The following is a 27,211-nucleotide window of genomic DNA, read 5'->3' as shown; positions in this document are numbered from 1 at the left end:
CAGGTATAAGTAGAAAATGTTCGCAAATGTTCTCCAAACATGCAAACAGAACGGCTTGCCCATCAAATCACAGAATATAAGGAACGGCATTCCCGTATGAGAGGGAGACATCTTTTATTGTCGAGGTTGAGTGGATTTTTCTTTCACAGCGGTGTGGGCTACCGTGGCGTCTGCTTCGCCGCAACGCTCTGAGCCCATTCCGCCAACCGTATCTGGTCTTGCGGGTTGGAAGTTGTCTTCATCTCCCACTCTTCATGTGTAGTATTTTCTTACCTTTTATTCTTTAAATTCACATTCGCGTGGAACTATATGTTCAATTAAAATGCGCACTGTTTTCTGGAACAGCATTCCACATACTTGTTCCTGTTATCAGGAAAATGCTTTTACGCACGTGTTACTGCAGAACCATATTTAAGCATATGGCTCAAGGTCCCACATATTTCAGCACGCGGCTTCAGCTACCAGGTGTTTGGAACCATATAATAAGTACAAAGGTGTGACACGCTTTTTTTTTTGCATAAAACTGGCGCTTGCAGTAGAACATAGGTCCATATATTTATTGATGCGTGAATTCGATGAAGAAAAAAAAATCTCACATATGTGAAACGCCGTTTTTTTGTTTCTTTTATTATGTTATGCGCTAAACCATTCCAAGCAAATATGCGGAAAATATTTGCAAAGATTTTCCACTCTTGGCTGGAACCTAAAACTTTCTAGGACGCTTAAGCTTCGCTTTCAAGAGTGGAACGTGATAGCATTCAAAGATCCCTGACTGCTTCTCACGCTTCCCGGTAATTTTATCTTATGTAACCGTAATGTTTATTGGGAAACGCTGGCGGCGAACGCTATGCACGAAGGCGAGCTTTCTGGTAGAAACGCGGCCTCTTGCGTGGGCCGCGATGCGGCGGTGGCGAGCGCCATCTGGAGATGTTGCAAGGAATCGGGCGCGCCGCTTTATAGCCTTCGAGATTTGCGCGCTCCGGCGCGCGCATGTCTCAGATACCATGGCCGTTCTATGAATGGTAGAAACGCTGGAAGAGGGGTTTGCGTTTTGAGTTTCCGCGTAACAGAATTACGTTTTCTCGTATCTTCAAATTACAGTCCAGTGCTATCATGTCTGTATGTTGTGTTTAGGTTGTACTTTACAATTTTGCTAACGTATTTTACCTTGAGAAATTCAATTGTTTCAGTAACTTCCTTGCGCTACATGGAGGGCTACGTAGTTACGTATGCATCGTTAGAAACAGCTTTTGCCAAAACGACGGTCGACGCGGGACGCCGACGCCAGATTTCCTGCGACACGTTGGGTTGATGCGTGCAAGTTAGCTCTGGGACGCGGCACCTCCGGTTGCCAAGTCCTCTCCCCATTGGCACAAGATTAAAAAAAAAATTGGAGGACGCTTAAGCTTCGCCTTCAAGAGTGGAACGCGACAGCGTTCCCGTCGACTCGCCAAAGGGTATAAGACAGTGGACTACGGCGCAGCGACTACGCGCCCGTTCGGCGCGGCAACGAAATGTGCGCCTGAGCAAGCGACGCACGCCTGAGCCTTAGAAACAGCTCGTTTCTAAGGCAACGCCGCATTCACTATAGACGCTTTTGTACCGCTTTGAAGCATCGAACTCGTGGCTGAGTGGTAGAGTCTCCGTCTCACACTCCGGAGACCCTTGTTCGATTCCCACCCAGCCCATGTTGCAAGTTGTTTTTTATCCATGAAGTGCCTGCTTGGATTTATCGCTCACGGCCGACGACGCCGACGCCGACGACACCGGCTTTTCTGCGACACGAGCTCCTTAACGCATAGAGTTTCCTACAAAATTACTAGAGGGAACTCTGGCGCTGCAGTCGTTGTCTTACCATGGGAATGATGGGAAGTACATGGATTTGTCTGATCTTCGTGCTTGTGGATTCAGACGTTCTTGTGGCTTTGTATACTACGCTATATAAATCTTATTGTCGTATATTTCAGCACAATCTATATTCTTCGAAGTGCAGAAGACGCCGGGAACGCGTACAATTGCTATTGCTACGATTGAGCTTGTCTATGTGCCCAAATCGAAACGCGCCAAGCGTCTCAAAGCACTGGCATGCCCGCGATAAGTTCATAAGTGCGTTTCATTCGCTTGTCGATACATGCACTCGTGGCTTAATGGTTTCAATATCAGGCTTCTGTACTAGTGTCCCTGCGTTCGAATCCTGCCGTCGGGCAATTTTAATGATGTTTATTTAATTATTTATTACGCAATAAACTGTTGAAAATGACGAGTTTACATAGTCACAAAGCCGTTTGAAGCCAAAAAGACGAAGTTTAGGCAAATCCATGTACTTCCCATAATTCACATGCTAGGACAACCGCTCCCATTGTAGCTTACGTAGACACTGGCGCCAGAGTTCCCTCTAGTATTTTGTAGGAAACTCTATGCCTTAACGCTCTCGCGTTAAAAGTGTAGGAAAGGCCCGCAAGGAGTGAGTGAGCGCGCTCACGGACGATTCCGGCGTTGTTGATGAGCACGTCGAGGCGCTCCTCGGTGCTGGCGATGTCGTCGGCGAACTCGCGTATCGACTTGAAGGAGCACAGGTCCAGCTTGCGCACCACCACCTGACGGCCGGTCTCCTCCAGGATCTCCTTGGCGGCTGCCGCGGCCTTTTCCGGGTTGCGGCAGGCCAGGATGACCCGCGCGTTGCGCCTCGCCATTTCCTTGGCCGTCTCCTTGCCGATGCCTGCGTGAGCGACGCGGAGGTGGACGTTAGTATATGGACCACTCTATTCACGGAACCACTTTAAACGCGTTTTGGCGATATGTGTTGTTGTTTCAACGTCAGACGGCTTAGCTTGACCGCAACAACAACAGCAACAACAACAACAACAACAGCAACAACAACAAAAATGAAAAAAAAAAACGTAGTAGCGTTTGCAAAACGTCGGATTAAAGTATAGCATCCGTACGGTATTTCTACGGTAGTACGGTATAACCATGCAGTGGCACCATGCAACATTGGTGGAGCCACGTTGTGGCCCGAATGGTAATCGAAATCTTAACAAGAAAAAAAAAGAAAGAAAGGTGCATGAGAAAAAAAGCTATAACAGAAATTGCGACGCTCAGAAAAATTGGCCAATGAAAAAGCGTTTTCTCTCTAGTATTCGAGGTATAGGTGAATTATTTATCGTATAGCGCTATACGGTGTCTTGGCTGACACGTGTGCATCGCCTCGCTTCCTCACCAGCTCTCACCAGGTCTGGCCACTCCGAGCTGATGAGCGCAGTGCGTACATACAATGCGAAATAGCGATTGAGTCTGTTAAATATTGAATCCCTACGTGCCGCGGAAATTTTAGGAACTTAAATTTCAAACCGTACGCCGTTTGCGCCGTCTCCTCGCGGGCGCCGCACCCCCATCCTACATGGAAGTGCTGTGACGTCACACGTAGTGACACGTGACTTCGAGAATTATTCAAGGAAACATCAGTTATTTGTACAGTCTCTTCCTTCAATAGACGAATTAATGTTTAGGGAAATAATAAACCATACAAACCGAATGTCTGCTTTTTTTTTAACTTCGTGCGGTAGTGAGAGAGATGCACTTTCGTTTCGTCTGCTTCTTCCCACGCCGTGCAGTCGCGCGCGCGGAGAACGAAACTATGCCATTTTCTACCGTGTTCCAGCGCCGCGATCATGCTCTTTCATCCTCTCGTGCCTGCCTCGGTGCTTGGGACTGTGGCACTGAGTTATACAGCTAGCCAGGTGTTCTCGTGAAGAGCGTGCAAAATCGTCCGCCGCGCGAAACGAGAGAAACGCAACTCGCGTGCGACCGTCACCGGAAGTGCGTCACTCAGCAAAAACGCGCGCGCGCCAGAGAGAGAGAGAGAGAGAGAGAGAGAGAGAGAGAGAGGAGGAAAGCGGGGCCCGTGATGCATTCGTCACGCGATATCCCCCCCCCCCCCCGCTCCGGTATGGGAGAACGCAGGGAAGGAATTTTATTTGCCGAGGCTAGGCGCGGGGGGCAAGTGGAGAGAGTGTATATTCCGGCGACGCTCGCCTCCTGAAATCGTGGGTTCGCGGCACTTCAAACATTTATACCTGTTCTATGCATAATTCGAACAAAATAAAAAGAATTGTCGCGGTAGAACACTCCTTAGAGGGCGCGTAACAACTTGCAACGTATAACCAAAATTTGTTACGTGGCCTTTAAACACCCTTTAACCGAATGAAAAAAAAAATTGTCTCACCTGTGAGCTGATATCTCTGTGCTTAAAGAATATCGCTCAATCTTTGAATACGCGCTAATAGTCTCACGATCTGCATTGCGCCGCAAGACGGTCTGCTAGTTACACTGAACCCGACGTAGCTGTGGGGACGCAGCTTTGTGAACCGGAAACAGGCGCTAAGGCGGAGCAACCACTGGCCCAGAACGTGCGGCTAACTAACCTAGCCTGCGGCACCAATACCCCCACCGACACGGCAGTGAGGCAGCGGCATCAGCTTACGTACCGGCGTTGGCTCCCGTGATGAGCACCGTGCGGCCGGTCATGTCCTTGTTGGAGGTGCACGTGCCCAGCGTGAGCCGGCTGTACACCTTGCACGCCACGCACACCATGGCGACCACGGCGACCACGAACGAGGTGGCCCAGCCGAGCAGCTGGTATAGGGAGACGTCGTGGAGCCGGCCGGCCACCACGTCCACCAGTCGTGGCTCCGCAACCTTTATCGAAAAAAAAAAAAAGGGGGCGGGGTGAAGATAGGGAGATGACTGTATTTATATCTTATCGTAATCGCTATAGCAACTCTGCTGTGCCTCGGTGCAGGACAACACAACATTCCCGTACCTGTTGGAAACGCGCCTGTCCCGCGGCCTAAGCGTCAGGTCCTTTACTTCCTACTTGATGTTCTTTATCTAAGCCATTTATTTGCCCTTGGATCCCAGTCTTTCGCTGGTAGTACGCGTGTTTACGTACTCTGTATGTGTATACGTAATCTGTGTGTGTGTATGTGTACATGCACAGACGTCATCGATGGTGGCTTAACGGTGCAGTCAAACACGGTGCGTGTTATGTTGGTCCGCTCGTATGCAGCAGCGCTGTGTGAATTGCGAGTGCAGGACAGCAATCATGGTGTCTAGAGCATCATGTGAACGCTTGCTGCGTTGATTCACTCACTGATAGCTTTTGTCGCCTCGTTTTACTAAAAAACGGCTGGTTTTAGATACTGTTGTAAACAGGAGAATTAAATTCATTCATTCATTCATTCATTCATTCATTCATTCATTCATTCATACTTCCTAGATGTAAAAGGAAACTGCGTGTGTAGCTGAGACGTATGATAAGGCGGTAAAGCTGAGAAGAGGGAAAGGCTAAGCTTTCCAAGGGTTGCAGAGATTGCGTTATGGGAGGTCGGCCGCAACCGCGCCTTTCGGACGAGGAGGGAGGAGGGAGAAGGACTTCTTTGGGAAGTCGCTGAGGCTTGCGTCACGTGACCGCTTCGACGTTCGTACGTGCTGGTTCGGGCCTTGTCCGACGCCGCGACGCAAGCGGATTCCGCAGGAGGCGCGAAGGCGGGAAATTCAATTTAGAGAGAAAGACCGACGCACGCACTCCCCCTCCCGAAACCCGTAATAAAGGCTGCCTTTGTCAGACACTTCGTGGGTCTACCATCAGAAGACGCAGAAGTTCGGCTGGGACGGAGCATTCAAGTTTTGTTCGTTTTCCCACAGCGGTCAGCAAGAACTGCAACGACAAATCAAGAAGCGAATGGCGAGAAATATGGGAGGAAAATAGAGGGAACCAAACGGTTAAGAATGATAAAGTATAACATGCGTGGAAAACAAAAATGCATCGTTTTCGCCGGTAGACTGGGACGACCCCATAGAAGACGCAGCAAAGAGCTGAACGTGAGGGAATGGCGAACATCCCTGACTCGGGATTAACTCCATCAGACAGCGGCGTTGCATTTCCACATGTTTGGGCATTTTACAAGTAGACCGAACAAATGTTCAGTCTGTCGTTCGATGCAGGCAGTCACACATACGCAGTAGGAACACAAACACATAAAGTGCAAGGCTGTTAAGAAGCCGCTCTTTATACCAAGACCCGGTGCTATAGCTTCGAAGCCTCGCTTCGGACAGAAAGGATGAATATCAAAGATGTGTTAATACACAGTCGTCACCTGGGAGTGAACTTAACACTTTTTCTCCGATCGAGTCAACCGAGCGTTGTAAGGTCACTCACGCTTGATGTTGCCGTACGCTAGTCGTACGCTCCGCCGTACGCTCGCCGCAAGCTCGCCGTACGCTCGCCGTACGCTCCGCCGTACGCTCCTCGTATAACGCCCAGGGGGCCACAGAGATTGCAAATAAATTTCACGTAAATAGGAGAGCGTACGGAGAGCGTACGGCGAGCGTACGCTCGCCGTACGCTCCGCCGTACGCTCCTCGTATAACGCCCAAGGGGCCAGAGAGCTCGCTGTACGCTCGCCGTATGCTCTCCGTACGCTCCGCCGTACGCTCCTCGTATAACGCCCAAGGGGCCAGAGAGCTCGCTGTACGCTCGCCGTACGCTCCGCCGTACGCTCCTCGTATAACGCCCAAGGGGCCACAGAGATTGCAAATAAATTTCACGTAAATAGGAGAGAAGAACGCAGGTCACGCCGTGTAGTATTTGTACATTCGCTTCCGATTAGTCCTTCACGAGTACGTGCCAACAAATCGGCAAAACAACAATGACCACGATTACGGAGACAGCCACAGCAACATGCGACGACGAAGGCAACACGTCATATCGGATCTAACGAAGTTCTTCCTCACAACGGAATTAAGTGGACCCAGAAGACTGACCGCTCGGCAAGCACCGAATTAGCGTGGAGCCCCGTGTCCTCAATTGCTCGTCTTGCTTACAGTTTTTCCATGAACATTAAAGTTCAGCCCTCAGCAAGATCACGTTACAATAGCCTATAAATTTATAGGACCCTCCAGCTGGCACTAGTTTCGTTGGGGAGTCGGAGTGTTTGACAAGTGAATTGTAATGTTAAGTGCAAAAAAAAAAAGTCCATACATCAGTTCGACGCACGGTGCACGTTCTTTATATCTGAAAACATCAAGAATGTGTGCCCACAGTATACTATATGCTACAAAACACTTATTTTTTTCCTGGCTAACTGGACTGTCAAAAATAGCTGACCGGAAGTTATCTGGGATAACGAACGCGCTGCTGCCACATCGCGGATGCAAGAGGTCTTATCTGTTGCCTGCGTAGATTTGCCTACGCGTTGCTCTCACGGAAACGGCTGGGCGAGAACAGCCCCCTATATACATGCAAGCTGTGTTCAAATCTGCCGTATTCGCGTGCACCTATAGCTGTGTTAATATACAAGCTTCGTTTGTACGCAGTTCAACCTCACTCCCGATAGTTTGAAAGCCCGAGTATCTATCTATCTATCTATCTATCTATCTATCTATCTATCTATCTATCTATCTATCTATCTATCTATCTATCTATCTATCTATCTATCTATCTATCTATCTGTCTATCTGTCTATCTGTCTATCTGTCTATCTATCTGTCTGTCTGTCTGTCTGTCTGTCTGTCTGTCTGTCTGTCTGTCTGTCTGTCTGTCTGTCTGTCTGTCTGTCTATCTGTCTATCTATCTATCTATCTATCTATCTATCTATCTATCTATCTATCTATCTATCTATCTATCTATCTATCTATCTATCTATCTATCTATCTATCTATCTATCTATCTATCTATCTGTCTGTCTGTCTGTCTGTCTGTCTGTCTGTCTGTCTGTCTGTCTGTCTGTCTGTCTGTCTGTCTGTCTGTCTGTCTGTCTGTCTGTCTGTCTGTCTGTCTGTCTGTCTGTCTGTCTGTCTGTCTGTCTGTCTGTCTGTCTGTCTGTCTGTCTGTCTGTCTGTCTGTCTGTCTGTCTGTCTGTCTGTCTGTCTGTCTGTCTGTCTGTCTGTCTGTCTGTCTGTCTGTCTGTCTGTCTGTCTGTCTGTCTGTCTGTCTGTCTGTCTGTCTGTCTGTCTGTCTGTCTGTCTGTCTGTCTGTCTGTCTGTCTGTCTGTCTGTCTGTCTGTCTGTCTGTCTGTCTGTCTGTCTGTCTGTCTGTCTGTCTGTCTGTCTGTCTGTCTGTCTGTCTGTCTCTCTCTCTCTCTCTCTCTCTCTTTTTTTTTTTTTTTAAAGGACAGCTTCGTCCCTTCGGCAATGTCCGGTTCATTTCCTACTCCAACTTTCCTAGTTGACGTGAAATTAAATCTAGGTACCCAACCGTGCTTCGCTTCCGGCGCTCACTGCGTCAGTCACGATGACGTCGTATATACAGCTGAACGCTGGGGAGATTTGAGTGACTGTCCGAGCGTCACGTGACTCGGGCACTGCGGCGCGATCGCGCCTATCCTCCGTGACCGATCTGGACATCGGCTGCGGAAGTTGTGCTCAACGATATTCTGCTGCGAGCGGACAAGTTCAGCACAAATAATTCTTCAGCTCATGGCCAACTATTGAAACACATAACGCATATGATAACGGAAAGACGAAATGATCTTTGGAAAGCATCGACAACCGGTCACCCTCTGAAAGCTTTCTTTCAGGTTTGTGGCTAAAATGTATACTCCGCGTTCCAAGCCATGATGGCCATTGTGGGTTTTTAATGCGCACTGCGCTTGACATACGACTGTAATAAGCGTATCGGGAATTTTCGCAGTATGTTTGTTATTCACACATTTCCTCTTCATGTCACCATCGCCTTCGCTTTCTCCCTTTCTTTTTGTACCTCCTCACCCTTCCCCCTTAACCCAATGCTAAGTAGCAGGCTAGAACATAGTACTTCAGGCCGACCTCACAGCTCTTCTCTCGTAATAAGTTTCTCTCTCTATATATATACATTAAATTGCACGCTGCCTCCAATTATTTTGCAAAATAAGGTCGGAATAAGTTAGGTAAGGTGTTCATCCCGGATATTAAGTCGGATATGTGCGGAGCTGCATAGAAGCTGTTTTGTCAGATTCGTGCCGAGAGGGAGGGAAGAGAAAAGTAGAAGGCAGGGAGGTTAACCAGAATAACGTCCGGTTGGCTACCCTACACCGGGGGAATGGGAAAGGGGAAAACAAAGATCACAGGGAGAGGGAGGAGGGAAGGAAAGAAGGAAGTTGCGGCGAGTTCGCTGACGCGTGTGGTCTTACAGAAATTGCATTAAAAGTCACAGCTGGTCGCCGAGAGTTTTAGAGAAAGTGGGCTCCAGAATTTGAACCCTGGACCGTTAAGACGACGTAATCGCCCGTGAAGTGGTGCTTCGAAAACCGCGAGATGACACGAAAAATTCCAGGATGTTGCTTTTACGCGTACATGCCAACCGACCGCACGATGTTTTATCTTCACCCCTTGTGCTCAACTAGGGAAAAAGAAAAACGCTTTCTGCGGCAAAAAACATGAAGAGGCGGCTACTTTCTTGGTGTGCATGGAGCTATTGATTTCAACATCTAACCGTGCTACTTAAGCAAAAGAATTACGCAGATCCACGCACATGCTGGAGTCTACGCGAAGCCATGCTTTCGCGAAGTGGCTAAACAAATGCCATAAAACCGAATGGTTAAGGTCTCCTTATTGTCATCTTGTATTCAACGTGTAATATAATGCAGTGTTCACGTTTATGCACGGGATCGCGGGATTGAATCCCAGTTGCGGCATGCAGGAGCATTTCGATGGCAGCGAAATGAAATAATAATAATAATTGTTATTATAAAATAAATAAATAAGACACACATGTACACCGCGCATCGGGTGCAGATTAAGAAAAAGAAATACAGGTGGTCGAAATTAATTCGTAGGCCTCCACTAACTTCCTAATCCACTAGCTTCCTAATCAGATCGTGGTTTAGCGCGTATAAAAAAAAAAACGAGCATTCAATTTCAGTGTTTTATGCACAAGGCCATTCCCACGCGATGCGAAAAATGCAAACAGCCAGCCGCGTTCTTGCGAACGCACACCGTGAGACGTCGACGCAGTGACGTAACGATGACGAAATCGATGTTTGTGACGCATTACGATGAGAGGATGCATGCGAAGGGAAGCACGACGCGAAATGCAGCGGTAAGTGTTGGCTATTATTCTCCCATTTGATCCAGCACCACCTGGATAGCACAGGGACGGTTCACTCCGACCCATGACGTCATGCTACTGGCCCGAAATTTGCATTGCCAAAGCCGGCGTGACGAAAGCGGTGGCGTCTAAATCACCGCGGGTTACTCGGGAGCATACCCATTAGATTCTGTGGCAGTCGGGCCAGTAGAATGACGTCATGGATGGGAGTGAACAGGCCTTGGGCTATCTGAAAGTGGTGTTGTTTGATCCCTGCGCCTTTAGCCTCTCGTCGCGTGCCTTGCTACGTCAAGTGACGCGTGCGTCAGCAGTCTCACATATCTAATTTACGTAGGCAAACGAGATGGCTTTACGCCGTTCTTACCTAATCGTTAGAACACGTTAGCTTAGGTAATTAAGAGTAGGTAATTAGGACCAAGGTTCGATCCTGCCATGAGACACGCAATTCCTTTTTTCTCTGCACGCGTTGTTCGACAAGGCAGCAACAGCCGCAGGTCACCAATGTCTGGGAGGGTGCATACACCCGAGGGAATGTTCGCTAAACGACTTCCTTTGTCGCGTTCGTATCGTACCAGTCAATGAAACGAATCGACTCGAAAAAGGCGATTGTGTCCTTTACGGGCGTCGTGATTCATCGGGATACACTGAACTCGTAAGTGTGGTAGAGGCTGCTGCTTCGCGGCTTCTTGTTCTCTCTACGAACGCGGAACCGGAAGCCGGACCTTAACCAGCGTATCTAATCCGACTTCGCGGGGGCGCGCACACTTGCCTCTGTGCCTTGCTGTGCAAAGTGGGTCACTGTTCCGACAGCCCGATCCCGCGCGCGAAGCAGATATAGAAAAAGAGAGAGCGAGTGTTGTCGAGACAAACTTTGAAGGCACAGACGACGGAGGAAAGGAACAGTTGAGTTCAGTAGGCCGTTTATTCTCTTCTTTTTTTGGTTTCGTTTTTTTTACTCCTCGTTTTCTATTTTTATCCTCCGCGGACACTGTCGCGATGTCGTCGTCCATCGTCGTCTCTGTCGGTTCTTCTTTTCAAGCACGTCGAGCGTGTGACAGATTGAGGACGCGGCCGTGCAACGCGGATTTCGGGTCCGTCTCCACGTGCAGTTCCGTGCAGTACACGGAGTACGCACATGAACGTCCATGATGGTGCTAGAGATGGTGCTAGAGTCTGTCGGCTTCATGTGCTTGTAGCATGCGTACATGCACGTTTATATATGTTATATTCTTCTACTTCGTCTGATTTAACATTTGATTATGTTCCCTTGAAGTGAAAAATCAATCGAATCGAAAGCCAATCGAGAGCCGTTTATGGGACGACGAGCGATTTCCTGATGAATGAAGCGGAGACCGTGCAAGGACGCCTACGAAGAAACCGCACGGTCAAGGCCGCAAGCTGCTATATTAAAAAAAAAAAAAAAGATGATGCAGCCACTGACGAGAGACTGAAAGGAAAACCGAAACTTTGGGCAAAACCCTAATAAAGAATACATGAGACCTTCGTATTCCGCTTCGCAGACTATACATCAAAGCATTTGATTTAATTGACCATTCCAAGCTTGGTATAGACGTCTTCATGAGGGAAAGCGAGAACCCTTTATTTGCTTATGCTTGAATGAATCCCAACTATCCTCACGCTGAACATTCAGACGCATCAGTGGAATGCATTCAATCGATCAGCCATCCTCTCTGCACTGTGCCGCTGGAATATATAGGGGCGCGTGGCAGCTTCTTGCGATGCTCTTGCGCAGGGCTCACGCGCAATTTGCACAACCTATAGAGGGCATTATGGCAACTCCCGGGGCGTTCTCGTTGAAAGCGTCTATAAAAAAATTAAATTGTGGGGTTTTACGTGCCAAAACCACTTTCTGATTATGAGGCGCGCCGTAGTGGAGGACTCCGGAGATTTCGACCACCTGGGGTTCTTTAACGTGCACCTAAATCTAAGTACACGGGTGTTTTCGCATTTCGCCCCCATCGAAATGCGGCCGCCGTGGCCGGGATTCGATCCCGCGACCTCGTGCTCAGCACCCCAACACCATAGCCACTGAGCAACCACGGCGGGTGAAAGCGTCTATAAACCTTATGAAAGCGTTCAAAAGAACTTCGTAATGACACGTAACTGAAACCGGTGTCACACGGCGAACTTTTGATAGCGATGAACCCCGATCCGGATCGAAATTCTCGAATGCCAGTGGCTGCCTCGCGCAGCTTTGCGCGAAGGAGCCAATCACGAACGATAAGTTTGATCCAAATCCGGCTTGATCGCGATCTAAAGTACGATGTGTGATACCCGCATTACGTACAAGATACCTTTGTGAAATCTTCCTGCTGCAGATTTATACTTAGAAGCATTCAGAGGAGCAATTTCTAAATGCAAGTCCTCCTAGCTAGAAGCCCTCATAGATGTTCAAGGATCTTGTTCCGTTTCTGCGAGTGTTTTCTCGGCGTTTTCGAACGCGTCCGGTAGGCAAAACAATTCGAAAAAGAATTTCGCCAGTTTCGCGCGTCTATTAAGCTAACGTACCGAAAAGAAGGAAACTGTAGTAGTCGTCAAGTGTGAGGCAGGCTGCAATTCGCGAGGTCATTTAACTGTGCGCAAGGCCCGACGACAGAATACTGACTGTATACGCCCGCCGTGGTTGCTAAGCGGCTTTGGCGTCGCGCTATACTAAGCACAGAGATCGCGGGATCAGATGCCGGCCGCTGCGGCTGCATCTCGATGAGGGTCGAAACGCAAAAAACGCCCGTGTACACTGCAAAATAATTTACACCATTAAAGTGAAAAGGGTGTAAATGTGTCTATAACTCACACCCTTAGGGTGTGAGCAAAACGTGAACAAGGTGAATGCTGGAGCCAACGTTTCGACAAGTGAACTTTTCTTCTTCAAGTGGACTTGTCTTCTTCAGGGCCCTGAAGAAGACAAGTACACTCGTCGAAGCTTTGGCTCCTGCTTTCACCTTGTTCACGTTTTGCTCATCGTCTTGAATTTCCATCTCCCGCATTCCCCGTCTTTTCACCACACTTAGGGTGTGAATTATGTAACTGACACCCTGAGGGTGTCAGTTATAGACACATTTACACCCCCTTTTCAATTTTAGGGGTGTAAATTATCTTGCAGTGTATATACCGCGCATTGGGTGCACGTTAAAGAACCCTAGGTGGTCAATGTGAACTAGTAGCCCCCCCCCCCCCCCCCCACTACGGCGTGCCCCATAATCAGATCGTGGTTTTGGCACGTAAAACCCCAGAATTTAATTTTTAATAAAAATACCGAGCCTTAATTGGTATCGCGATTGCGTAAGCCCATGGTAGCGGACTATCCGCTTCTCTTGGAACCGAGTCTGCGCTTTCTCAGCGTAATCTTAGGCAGACGTCATTAGCATTAGCGATATATTTAGCCGTTACGTACATCGAGATCAGATGTTTGTTTTCACGCTGTTAGGCCTAAAAAGCCACCGATCAGCCACAAAAGTTCTTCGAATTCTGCCTACCAGATGGCGCCACAGCATTTAAAGTTATTTGAGGATTGGTGGAAGAAAAGTAGGGAAACGACAAAAGACGGAGACGTACAAAAGCACAGTTCGATATAGGGGATCAGAAAATTTGGGCGTGGTAGTTCATAGTGTTTTTTTTCTCCTTTTTCATTGTTTAACCTTGGTAGGACATTAGGCAGTATACACTCTAAGAACAGTTTACACCCTTTGGAGTGCCCCTTCTGACACACAACCATAATCGTCATCTGCCTTGATGCGTTTCCTTTCTTTAACGCTGCGAGCCCGGTACTTCCCAGTAACGAACGGCACACGCGGTATCAGCATGATAGCATTACCGACAGGAAATGCTATCATGCTGATAACGCGCATGCCGTTCGTTACCATGCCGTTCGTTAAAGAAAGGAAACGCATCAAGGCAGATGACGGTTATGGTTGTGTGGCAGAAGGGGCACTCCAAAGGGTGTAAACTGTTCTTAGAATGTAATAGCAAGAGCTTGGTGGCGCAACCCACCACCCCGTTGCAAAGGGGACGCTCATAACATCCATCCTTCCATCCATCCATTGATGCCTTGGCTACACAAAGCACTCTAGAAAGTCTAGTTCTTCAACGAACCCATAATTCACTTTTACCATGAAGCGCAGTACGTCGTGAAGGTATAATAACAATATATATATAATACTAATAACCTTTACTGATGAATCAAGTTGTAGGTAACAGCTGCTTTTCGTAGAGGCAGCTTGACAAAGGCCCACAGCTACCTTTGTACAAAACGGTCAACGGCAATGTCAACAACACACATCAACATACAGCAAAACTGCAAAAGAAACACCGAATATATCTTCGTTTCATAAGCAGACAGTGCTCAAGAGCAACTAAAGGTGGACCGAGAGCCAATGTAGTTTAAAAACCTAACATGTGGCATTTTCTCAGCTCGGTCGCTGTACACTGTGGATGATCTATGCTAGCTTTCAGACGCTTACTAAGTAATGTAGGCATTATGTAGGACAATTTATCTTTGGAATATATTGATTTTGGGGGTTAACACTTTCCACATTTTTTTATCTCGTACTTAGCAACGTAATGTTTGGCTGTACGAGAAATATCATGCAGAAAACGACGATTTTATTTCCTTTCGTGCCTGATTGCTACACATAATTTTCCCTTTATTTATTTATTTTTTCCCCTGATTTTCCCTTTATTCAGATAATTTAATGGTGTATAGAGGTTGTCGACTGGTAAAATTTCAGTCTGTTCAACCAGCTCACCAGGGAGGGCGTCGTACGGTAGGTTAAAGAAGTAATCTGATATATTTTTTTTTGCCTCAGGTATAGTTTTTCTGCAAGTTCTTAAAAGTTGTAGAGCCAGAAGAATGCCACGAGATGAACGCTGAGGCGTTGAGGTGTTCATTTCGTGAGCGCGTAAGCGTTCGAGATGCCAGGAGATGAGCGCTTAAGCGGTTCGGTCCAGCATCGTTCGAAAATTGCGACATGGCGTTTCATGTCGCAATTTTCGCACGATGCCGGACCGATCCGGAGGCGTTCAAAGTACCACAGTGTTTCATTGCCATCGTACCCTGATCTTTATTCATTTTCGCCATCGTCTTCCATACCTGTTTCATTCCCCTCACCCAAGTGTGTAGTAGGAGATAGCGCACTAGCCGGAGCTGGATCTATAGTTCTCATTTTAAGATAAACAAGTGATCTTCTTCCCCTTGTTGTCCTGTCTGGAGCGTGGAAGTTTAGAAAGCCGCCGCATGACCTTGCCTGTACACATTCGCTTTTCTTTTTTTTAATGACTGTGCCAGTGAACCGGAGTGTCATTGTGGACATCGTCGAATTCTGCCATGTTGTCGAATTCCGTAGAGGCGACATCTTTGAGCCAGTCAGAGAGGACGCGTATAGCCGCCGTGTGCGCCAATCGGAGCCGACAAGACGGCGAATTTTGGCAACGTGGCCGAATTCGACAGTGTTCAGAGTGGCACCCCGGGACAGAGGATCAGTAGCTGAACGCCTGCTCCGCAGTTTCTACACCATAAAAATGTTGTACACCCTTAAGAGTGTTTTAAGGGTGTTTTGTCACGCGGTAGCACCCTTACCGTCAGAGCCCTAAAAAATTTATAGCGGACAACAGCGGTGCTCTGACGAGACGTGCGATGACAAAAGACGTAGTTGAAAACTATGTAATCATTCTGGCAGCCTTGGGCGCACAGAAATATCCGACAAGAGAATTTCACAGGGAGAGATAGGAAACTCTCTTGTCGAATATTTATATGCGCCCAAGCCTGTCAGAATGATTACATAGTTGTCAGCTACGTCTTTTGTTATCGCACGTCGCGTTAGAGCTCCGCTGTCGTCCTCTATAAATGTTTGTAAGGCCCTAACGATAAGGGTGTCACAGTGCGACAAGAAAACACCCTTAAGGGTGTAAAAATGTTTAGAGTGATATGTGGCTCTCACCAGGTCTGCGACGCAGTTTACTATACTGTGATGGTGGTTTGGAACGGGCCCACGTGCATTACTGGAGAAAATCAAAGTCGTTGGTTCTACAGCACTGGGGCGGAATAAATAACGTGCAGCAATCCTAAGTTACTATCGTCTGAGCGCCCGTGTGAGGAAGGGGTCGATAACTCAAGTTGCTGGGCACTGTAACTGCTCAGTTCTAACTTGCGCAGAGATTTAATTTAGCGCCGTTCGATATCAGTCAATTTAAACCTGATTTAGTTCAACTCTGGCCTGAATAAACACACGTACGTGTATAGTTAATCCGGTATGAAGAGGTGGACACATTAACTTGTCCACTACTACAAATTCGTACATCTTGCTCTCTTTGTCTGAGGACGCATGGATGCTTCGACATACATCATCGCGTGGTGCTATGATTCTCCGATATTTCATAGCCCATGATGGAGTCCGTTTCCACATAGACTAGTGTACCTTGCGTACAGAAGGCACACTTGTCTATGCGGAAAAAGATGCACTGTACGCCAGGGAAAATTAAAAAAAGGAAAGCAGCGAGCAATAGTGGAAACGGTTGTAATTATTCGTTTCGTTTCTCGGTTCCACCGCCTTTGGGAAAACGGCCTAATTCGGCTTCCAAAACGTACGTGCGAAGTTATGCCAAGCTTGGAAAACGGCTACGCAGTGCGATTCGTCACCGCACTCCCATGTTACGCGCGTTCTCGTGCTTCCATTAGGCCTGAGTGAAAGCGCATGAGCGAACTATCTATAGCAGCAGCAAACTATATATATGGTCCTTCTTGCGGAAGCCGCGTCCGCGGAACAAATTGACCGCCGCCAGTGCCACTTCCTCAATCCGCATTGGCGAGCGACAGAACAATTCCATTCCAGAGTGGGCAGTCCGAGATGAAGCGACTTAGCCGTTCCTTGTATCGCCCTTGCTGGCCTGTCAGGAAGGAAGGAAGGAAGGAAGGAAGGAAGGAAGGAAGGAAGGAAGGAAGGAAGGAAGGAAGGAAGGAAAAGGTGGAGAACGAAAGGCAGGGAGCTTGACCAGTTCAGCTTAACCGGTTTGCTACCCTACACATAGGAGAGGGATGGGGGCGATGAAAGATGGGGAAGGGGAAGACAGAGAGAGCACATAGCACAGCACACACACATCGTCCGTTAGAGTCCATCAATCTGGCATGGTACGTGATATCACTGTCACAGCCGCTTGTCCTATCCCGTCTCTTTCAAAAAACGTATTCCCTTCTTCGCCTTCACCTGCGATGTCTTCTGTCGGCGGCATGTGAAAATCGTGTCGAGGGACAATGGTCTAGTGTCAAGGTGCGCTAGAACGGATGGCAGGCACTGTCGCTGGCCTGTCGGAAACAGCCATCGCGAGGCTGAGATAGTAGTACGAGCGAAGCTACCCTCACGAGCACCGCCGATTGAGTCGTGCTCGGTCGTTGACCCCGCGGGAACGTAGTCGTCCGTCGCCGTCGATGTCGCTCTGTGTCGTGACGGTAGCCCGGGTGACTGGGCCGAATGTTACAGTGGCGCCGGAATACGTAAAAGAAAGGATAGCGAATGAAAGCCGGCCCGTGGTTTGGTATCTGAGCCATCTATGCTTGTCAAATTTAACAGGGATAAGCGGGCTAGTTGGTGGTCGTTATTGGAATGCATCATGTAACCGCACAAAAACAAGGGACAAAGAAGGAACGCGCCTGTCATGTGTGTTCCTTCTTTGTCCCTTATTTTTGTGCGGTTACATGATGCATTCCAATAAGTTTGTCAACGTTAGGGTGCGAGAAGTTGATGCACACATAAGCTATATATAGCAATACCGAATTAGTTTTTTTGTTTGCATTCTTTCAAGGCTGCATTTTCATTCAGCACGTACAAGGAGGTGAGTTCGCTGTTGTTACAAGAAAGCCAAAGTGTTCTAAGAGCAATAACTCTTTACAGCCTTAAGGGTGCTGTTTTGTCCCATGTCCCTAATGTGGCAAGGTCTAATTATTCGTGGGGAGGAATGAAGTTTTATATCTTTTTCGGCAGCTTTCTGAGGTAAGCAAATCCCACCACACGAAATCGGACAACACGATCGACAAAATTATGAAGCATTAAGTAGACGTTCATAACTATAACTTTCAAACTATCGCGTTAGATATTTCGATGCATATACAAGGTGGTCAGAGTTCGTACAAAAGTTTGGAACTATATGGCTTTTCTTATCGCAGGTGGGGCGTGAGCTCGTTGTCGTGGAATTACTTTTTTATCTTTACGGGTAAGGGACAAACTATAGCATCCTGAAGCGTGCAAACACTGTTACCGCGTTCCTGAAAATATTTCCAGGGCCGAATAATACGATGTCTGTTTCGCCGGTTATTTCTTTTTTTCTTCGCTGTAGCATACGCTCGTCTCCCCTGCCAACGGGGCAATGTTTTTGTCCCCGTGGATCATCATCGCCGCTGTTCGCGAAGCCGGAAACGCAGTAAACATGCGCATACATAAACAGTGCATCAGCGAGCAACAAACAGCGGCTGAGGCCGGTAAACAACAAACACCACACCGCTTCAGCCGCTAGGAGCCACGGATTATCAGAGCGGGGCGAATTTACACTCCGCCAAGCGGCAGCTTCGAGGAAGCCAGCCACTTGTTACGTCTTACAATGCGTCACCGCACGCCGTGCATGCTTGCTTCCTTTGCGCAGACGCCTGCCTATAAAGCAGAAACCGCAGGAAGTTACGAGGAAGACGAGCGAAAGAACTGGAACCAATGTGGGGAAATGTGGCGTGAATCTGGCGAGGAAAGTTTTCCGCATGCGAAAAACGAGAGGTCGTCGTTGCGTAGCATGACGAAGCAATTCGGTGTCGTGGAGAAGGTCCTTCGCGTAGCGCCGTGCACGCATAAGGTTGTCGACGTAATACGTTGTCACGCTCCTTTGTTTATCGTTACTTCGTCTTATTACTACGGTGTCTGTGTGGTTCACTTTCTAATAGAGAGTCGCAACATTCCTGCTTTGGCGACGGATTCGCTACATTTGTTGCTTTGTAATTACTTCGCCAAGAACAAATGAAGAATTTATGCCCTCTCGCTAGCTGTATATTTGATTATATTTTATAACTCCCACCTTTGCTCACTGTTATTTTTGTATTATTGCGATTATTTATTCAGGCTCTTTTTGCTCCTGCCATACATTTTCGTACTTAGGCTAATCAGCATTCCTGTCATTCATTCATTCATTCATTCATTCATTCATTCATTCATTCATTCATTCATTCATTCATTCATTCATTCATTCATTCATTCATTCATTCATTAGTTCATTTAAATTGTGGAGCTCAACGATCCCGAAACTGCATGGCATGGTTTATGGGGGACGCGGTGTAATACCTGGAGGAGTCCGGTTCAGTTTTGATCATTTGGGATTTCGTTAACGAGCCCCCAAATTATGGTGCACGTGTGTTATGTCCCCTATAGGAGGTCGCCTTCGCGGCCGGGAGTCGAATACCCGACTTCGTTTTCGGCTGCACAACGCCATATCTACTAAGCCACGGTGACCGGCAAAGAAAGAAAGAAAGAAAGAAAGAAAGAAAGAAAGAAAGAAAGAAAGAAAGAAAGAAAGAAAGACTGAACGAATGAAGTAAGAAAGGAAGAATGAAAAAGAGAAAAGAAATATGAAAGGAGGAAGTTCCTTCAATATCTGTACCTGTGTGCTTGAGTAGAGTTGACGCAAGACAGAAAGAGAAATGTCTGTCGCTTTTATCTCTTAAAAATTAGGCATTGGCTGTGAGGCCAGTAAACATTGCGCTTCCGCGAGTTTTTAGTAAAGAATATGAAAATTCCGTGTATTGTGTTTCTCTTCGTGGCCAAAACCAGCAAATCCACGAAATATTCAGTTAGCTTCTGTTGTTCCTGGCGAATGCAAGTGGAATAGCAAGCCGGTGGGGGGGGGGGGGAGGGGGGGAGGGAGGGGAAGCAAAGCAATATCCCAAGGACAAGCTTATTAAAACGACAAAGCTTTTACATATGCGCGCTGTTACGGTTTCTGAAATGACGAATTACAAACATAACGCAGAAAGTCAGAAAAAGTATAATTAGACAAAACATTTGCGTACGCGCTGTAATGGTTTTAGCATGAACCATTAAGATAACGCAGAACTTGCAAAAGTATATAAATTACGAAATGTTACGAATAAGAAGCATGTTGAAATAGAAAAATAAAAGAGTGGGGTCGGGGGTGTGGGAGTAGCTCGTAGAGAAACGTGTCAATCGCGCTGTCGAATAATTTATCTCCGTCAGCGGCTGCGTGCTACGCGCAGCTGGTGACATGTGATGGGCATGCACACTCATGATACATTTTCGTATCGCGACGTGATGGGTAATTTCTCCAACTAAAATCAGTTGAGAGCCTGCGTTGCCCTCTCTTTTTTTGTCTTTGTGATCGTGACTTCTGTTCGTGTGTTTAATGACTGTTACTATCTTTCCTGCTTTCTCTGTATCAGTCAGTTGACTGATTGATCACTTGATCAATCAATTGATTTACCTTCGCTCTCATTATTCCAGCCTGAAAATGTTATGACTGGTACATTGGGTTCACCTGCTCCAAAGAACCTTGTCTTCCTATTGTGTTTCGATGTGTAAGCATTTAAATGTTATAACCGGCACATTGGGGTCACCGTCTCTAAAGAGCATTGTCTTCCGATTGTGTTTCAATGCATGAGCTACGCCTAGCCAACTAGGAAACCTGTCCGTCCGTCCGTCCACCCGTCCGTCCCGTTAGACGATCGCTTTCAATATATGGCCCGCAGCAGCGAGCGAATTGACCTTCGCGCTGCCTCTCGCTTCAGCGCGAACTCAGCGGCGAGAGCACAGCGCACACGAAGCTATCAGCACTCGGTGGCCTCTGTCCCCATCGCAGGCCGCTTTAAACGCAGGGACTGCGCGGCCGCGCCACACGCAATCGCCGCCGTACACTGCAAAATAATTTACACCCCAAAAAGTAAAAAAAGGGTGTAAATGCGTCTATAACTCACACCCTTAGGGTGTCCATTATATATATATAACACCCCAATGGTTTGAGTTATAGACACATTTACACCCTTTTTCACTTTCTTATGAACTCCAACGGACGATGTGTGTGTGTTGTGCTATGTGCTCTCTCTCCCTCTCCCCCTTCCCCATCTTTTATCTCCCCCATCCCTCTCCCACGTGTAGGGTAGCAAACCGGTTAAGCTAAACTGGTTAACCTCCCTACCTTTCCTTCTCCACTTTTTCCTTCCTTCCTTTTCACTTTCTGGGGTGTAAATTATTTTACAGTGATAGTACGGCTGGTCACGGATGATAATGGTGCGACGCGGGTGGATAAGGCGCTAAACGTGGTCGGCGCACCTGGCGCCGCCACCTGCAGTAGTTTGCTTGCGTCATCAATTCGCCTTGCGCCCGCCCTCCGCGGCAGTTCGTGTCGCCGCAGCGCTGTCGTTTGTATTGGTCGCATCGAGTTTCATGACATTGATAATGACACCAAACCGCGTAGAGATGAGCAAGTGACACAATGCTTACGCATACCAGAGTCCTTCCGTGTTTTTGGAAGGACTCTGCGCATACTTAGACAACTCTCCGAGGAGTTTCTGCGTGCATTTCTTTCTCTGCTTTTCAAACGAAATATAGCCACGATAACGGCAGCTACGACAAAAATCACTTGAGTTGAGCACCAGCCACAAGTCCATTGACAGTTTGGTAAGTGCTTGAAGCAACTGAAAGGTTACGCATCTAAAGGTGCGGATCCTGGTCTATTTAATTTTGTGCGTGTGTGTGTGGGGGGGGGGGGGAGGGGGGCTATGCACCTATCACTCAAGCTTACCTCGCATTTATGTCACCCAATGTTTTCTTTTTGATTATTTGTTCCTTTCATGCTTACTTGTCAAGGAGAAGGACAAATGTGTTGCTCGGTGTGTCAGAGAAATGTAATATGATTGCGGTGAAATTAAACTCAGGTTCAAACTCAAACTCGGTAGTCTAGATGTCACCACCTTCAACATGGCACTTCCTCCTCGTGAACATGAGTCACGTGCTGAGGCCGCAACGGCAGCAGTTTGAATTCACCCGCTCTCTGCGCTATGCGTGTGTCCCTTCCTCATACCGCGGCGCCCCTTAATGTAGATTCACGATTACGAGTGTAATTCGTATTCGCGATTACTCGCAATGTACGAGTAAGTGTGACTGCCTACATGCGTATTTTTCTCACTAAATTCATGCACCCTACACGCAGCCCCAAAAGGGCACAGCGCGAAATTCCAGTCTCGAAAAAACCATTTTCGGAACGATTCGCGTTGCCAGCGCGCCGCGGAAGAAATCGTATTCGCTCGCGACGAGGAAGACGACTTGCGTGACCTACATACTGTACACACGTAAGCGTTTAAGCGGAATACGTAGTGCGCCGTTTCCATTTCAACCGAGTGCTCGCGTGTTTCCGCATTCGGCCGTGCGTATAATAATTCTGTATGGGGCTACGAGTCCAGCTTTGCAGGCGCGCGTGCCTATATGTGCTGACTCAGACGGTCGAATCCGGGGTTGCGGATGCAGGGGTGTTTTTAACAGGCCAAGCACGTCGCCTAGGTGTTACGTTAGGAGGAACTAAAGAAAGCGATAGACCGGGGGCGCCTTCGAACGGCAGGGCCCGGCGGAGATGTGGAGCGATTAGAGTGAGAAAGCATCGACGGCGCGGTCGGCGTTAAGGAAAAGTTCGGAAGCGAGATGAAATAACCGCGTCTGTTTGGGGAAGTGATTGTATCGGGGAAATTTGTTTAGCCTCACGCAATGTGGCGATAAACGTAACTCTTTCGCAACCTTTCGCGAAGCGACTGCCGGTGGATGTTGCGTAATGGCGCTGCACGGCCGATGTTTGGCGGAGCTGGCTTTGGCGTCCTGTGCTGCATGCTGCTCTTGAGCACACGAAGTTCTGGGTGCGATCCCCGTTGCGGTAACCGCGTTCCGATGTGGGTGGATGCGAAATGTGCTGTAAGTGGTCGCGGTACTTTGATTAGATGCAGGTTGAGGAATCTGTCTGATGGTCAAAGTTAATCCTGTGCTTATTAATAATGGTCGCGCGTGACTTCTGGGTTAAGGTGTACGAAGATTGACGTGGAAGTTTAGGCAAGGGGTATCTTGACATTAAACTGCTCCACCAATTCATACGCAGTGAGTTGCTTACATTCATACGCTCTCTTTCGCTATTGTGTCAAACCCCAGTTTACTTAATTTCGTCCATCATCCCAACTCAACACTACTTCCCCATCCATTACTTACAAGGTCGAACTGCAAATTTACGACTTCGCAAATGTAATCAGGTTCCGCAAGATTATGAGGCTTTCTTTTCTGTTTCCTTTTTTTTGTTTACTAGGAGCAAAAAGTCGCTCGTCACAACATGAGCTGGTCTTGCATTTCGGTTCGAACGCTTATACAGTGAATCGTAGACTTTGCACTTTGCCACAGATGGTGTGCTGCTTACTCCATTCTTGAGATCACTTACGCTACGCACGGTTAACACCATTTTCGAGAGCAATCGCAGCACTCAAAACGGAGTTCATCCAATCCGTTTGGGTCCATGCGGGGTAAGCGTGCTCCATCGTGGAGTACAATAAGTCTGGAAAGGTTGGAGTTGACTACAACCGTTTACGGGACCGACGCTTCCTCAAAGAGGACCCGCGAAGACCCCCTTTCTTCTTTTTCTAGAGTGCGACCCCAATCATACGCTGCTGACACAAGGCTGCTTACTCCCACATGCCTCAAAGTATTTGCCATGTGACTCGTACAGCTTTTGCGGGCAGAAGCACTATTCCCCGCAGTCTGGACAATACAGGATGTTACCAGCCATCTGTACGACATTAATCAAACTGGCTTTCAGAATTCCCCAATCTCTTCTCCTTCTGTACAAATGTATGACGCTTAAAAAGGTTAAAAAGACAAAGCAAGCCACCCACCTCACGGACGAAGTCTTCAGCAGGGCAGTAATCCAACTGCGACGGATCGCTGATCCTTTGGGCGAAGAGATCCATGACTGTGTATTAGTGTTACGAAGACGGGATGGGGTGTTCGAGCAAGATAGACGCTTGTTGCGGACAGGTGGCTGTCTTGGCGGGGTCAGAAGGATTCGGCGCTTCGAAGTCGGCGTTCTACAAACAGGAGCGGAACGCAAAAGACGACAATTACCTATGCGTAAGAGCTGCCTGTAATAATACAACGACGATCGCTAGTGGAGTGAATGAATAGAGACAGTAAAGTTAACCGTAGAGGAAGGAAATGACCTCTTGTACTACACGGTCTCATATCCCACTTGGACTTTGCCGGCGATGCGTCAACTTGTCCCACCTTCACGGCGAGTCCAGCGCAGCGAAGAGTCGGAAATATCGAGCGTTCGGGTGGCGATGTTCGAAACGAAAACCAATGAGCAGGAGAGTTTCGCGCTGAAAACTTCCTTTTCCCACCACGTTAACGTTACTTCAGGCGTCTCGTGGGTCACGGCCTTCGGAAACGACGCGAAGACAGTTCGAAGTTCCGCGATCCGTTAGCGCTTTTCGCTTCCAGCGACGAGTTTGGAAACAGGCAAGAAGGAACTCTCAGCAATGATCATTCACGTCGTGAGCTTCTGGAAGTTTCGATTTGGAATTTTTTAACTTCCTATTGAACGCCCGTCACTGCCTTCGCTTCAAGTTGGCTTAAGAAGACACTTCAGGCCGCTGTAGAATCTATGTGCTCGGTGGAAGACAAGTTGTGCAGGAGCCGAATCCCAGTTCAACCGATTACTCGAGAGTATGGTCGCTGACAGGGCTGTGGGCTTTGTGTAGATTTCACTGCTGGCTCCCGCGCTGAATTTGCAACGACGTTAGGTTAAGATGTGGCTTCAGCGCCGACTTCGATGTGGACTTCGGGGTGAACCTCGATGTGGACTATGGTATCGACTCAGCCATGAACTCCGCCGTGAACTCCGCCGTGAACTCCGGTGCTGACTCCGATGTGGATTCCGGCGCTGACTCCGGCGCTGACTCCGGCGCTGACTCCGGTGCTGACTCCGGTGCTGACTCCGGTGTTGGTTCCGGTGCTGGCTCCGTTGCTGACTTCAGCCAGATGTATGGCGAAGACACCCAATGAAGCCGTCGATGCGCCGCTCCTTCCCGTCGAACGTTCAGTCGGTTACCTGGCTGCACACTCAGATGCCAGGAACCGTCCTTCTTCGGGCACTTTCGTCTTTTTTCCTCGCGCACACCTTGAGCGACGCGCCTAGTCGTGCCCACATCCACGGTACGTCCGCACTACACTGCCGGAACCACGAAAGGACTCGACGGGGGGAAAGGGGGCCGTTGGGAAGGGGGAGGGAGTCTCTCTTTACGGCACGGGTCCTAGGCGTGGCGTCGATCCGACGGGTTACCACGAGCCCCGGCACCGAAGCAGAAGGAAGCGCGAGCGGAAGAATGAATAAAGCATACACTAAGTAACGGGGTTCGTAAGCCCGACCCAGCACCGAGAGAAACGGAATTGACGGAACGACGAACAGGCTGCGAGGAATCGGAAAAGACGTGGAGAGGAGGAAGCCGGAGGTGAAGCGAGGAGGAGGGCAGGACGCAAACCCGGAACGCCGCCAGGAAGTAGGAAAAGGATCCGTCTTTTCGGCAGGGGGGGTCTGGTCTGAAAGTGGAGTTGGGTGAGGAGGACTGGTCGCCGCTTCCACCGACGCTGGCCCACCGCATCTCGCCGCACGTCCGGCCACGGCGTTCGCCATTTCGGCGTGCACGTGTATTTGTGCGTGTGTGTTTGTCTGCGAAGTATGTGCGTGGCTGGCTCACCCGTCGTCGTTCTCGCGCACTCTCTCGGAGCCGTTCACTTTCGTTCGCTTGGCCGAAGCCGGCGCTGCGGGTGTAGTCTCTGCACACCGCCTGCCGGTGCGCCAGCCGAGCGAGGGAGGGAACCGCCGGTGTTTATAAATACACGCTCGCGGCGCCAGCGCTTTCTGCGCCGACTGCTCTCGCGCGGTGCACGTGCAAGCACGCGTTGTCCCTCGATGCCGGAGACGGCATACCCCGCGGCGTCCGCGTGCGTAACGGTGGCGGAGCTGTTACGCTCAAAGCGGTCGCCGTTTGTTACGCCTTCGTCTCGAGGACGTGTACTACGAGACTGGGCGGCCGCGACTCCTCGAGCAAGTATGCACATCAGACGCCTGGCCCTTACGGCGTCGCCCGTATAGCGGAAGTTGAAGAAAGAATGCGCGCAGAGAAGAAGGAAGGGGTGAATACGTTCCATCTCGATCGAAGAGTCTCGTCGATGGCGTGAGATTGGGCGATACGCGTAGGTATCGAGTTTGGGTCGAAAAAAGGATGTAGCCTCCCCCCCCCTCCCGCTGCCCCCACCGAGCTTACGTAATTGTCGTGCAAGAACTTTGTTGACGCGACGTATGTAACAGACTTGTGAATGTTGTTTCCCGTTTCCGGGGCGACGAACTCGAAAAGCGCGCGTGAGGCACAAATGCGACGAGAAGGGAGTCACGTGTTTCGAGCTCGACTGTTTTGTCCTGTTCTCTCTCTCTCTCTCTCTCGAGGATTCGCTGCGAGCCGCATTCCCAAGGGCGGTGACGTGGCAGGCAGATAACTTGGAGAAACGCTTGGGGGAAAGTGAAACGACCATGGATACATTTCTTAAACAAAGTTATGTCATTTACCTTCGGTTAGATTTGATGTTTCTGCTCGTTAGGTGCTCGTTAAAGCGTTCGCTGAGGATCAACTATGGCTGCATGTTCACATAGATGTTGAGAGCTTACTTCGGAACCAATTGCGAGTTACTTATTCAATTACAATTGAAGCAAAGAATTGCTCTGTTTACGCAATCGCTGAACAGATTTGAGTGGAGTATGGAATGGAATCGAATTGACTTGTTTATTTATGTGTCCCAAAACAGCATACCACAAGCCTTCTAATTTGGTGCACAAGTGAGGAGAAAAATACGAAAAGAGATCATGAAGAAATATGTGACAAACTAGATATAACATGCACAAAGTACGTATAATTTAGACGAATAATTCAATGGTATTCTCAATAATAGGCGCTGCGAGTATGACGCATGTAAGAGCGAAAGCTTAATTCTAGCGACCGTGGGAAGCAGAATTTTTTTTCACGGCCTTGCATATTTACACACA

General features: G+C 48.5%; 2 protein-coding genes across 3 annotated transcripts in view; one reads left to right on the top strand and one right to left on the bottom strand.

Annotated features, from left to right (window-relative positions):
• LOC135917476 (retinol dehydrogenase 11-like) overlaps positions 1-25,689 on the bottom strand; it is a 37,469-nt gene extending 11,780 nt beyond the window's left edge. The window contains exons 1-4 of one of the 2 annotated variants that reach the window (XM_070521188.1): positions 24,333-25,689; positions 24,009-24,200; positions 4,488-4,698; positions 2,483-2,719 (exon numbers count right to left, since the gene is read on the bottom strand). In XM_070521188.1, the coding sequence (XP_070377289.1) occupies positions 2,483-2,719; positions 4,488-4,698; positions 24,009-24,083 (523 nt within the window). In that variant the 5' untranslated portion in view covers positions 24,084-24,200; positions 24,333-25,689. Of the gene's footprint in view, positions 1-2,482; positions 2,720-4,487; positions 4,699-24,008 lie in introns of both variants that reach the window. The other variant, XM_065451041.2, reaches the window with a different exon arrangement.
• LOC135917429 (retinol dehydrogenase 14-like) overlaps positions 1-27,211 on the top strand; it is a 134,062-nt gene that overhangs the window by 49,211 nt on the left and 57,640 nt on the right. The window lies entirely within an intron of this gene.

Source organism: Dermacentor albipictus, chromosome 7 (assembly GCF_038994185.2).
Source record: "Dermacentor albipictus isolate Rhodes 1998 colony chromosome 7, USDA_Dalb.pri_finalv2, whole genome shotgun sequence".
Taxonomy (NCBI): domain Eukaryota; kingdom Metazoa; phylum Arthropoda; class Arachnida; order Ixodida; family Ixodidae; genus Dermacentor; species Dermacentor albipictus.
The sequence above is the reverse complement of the archived record's forward strand: the minus strand, read 5'-3'. Positions and strand labels throughout refer to the sequence as shown.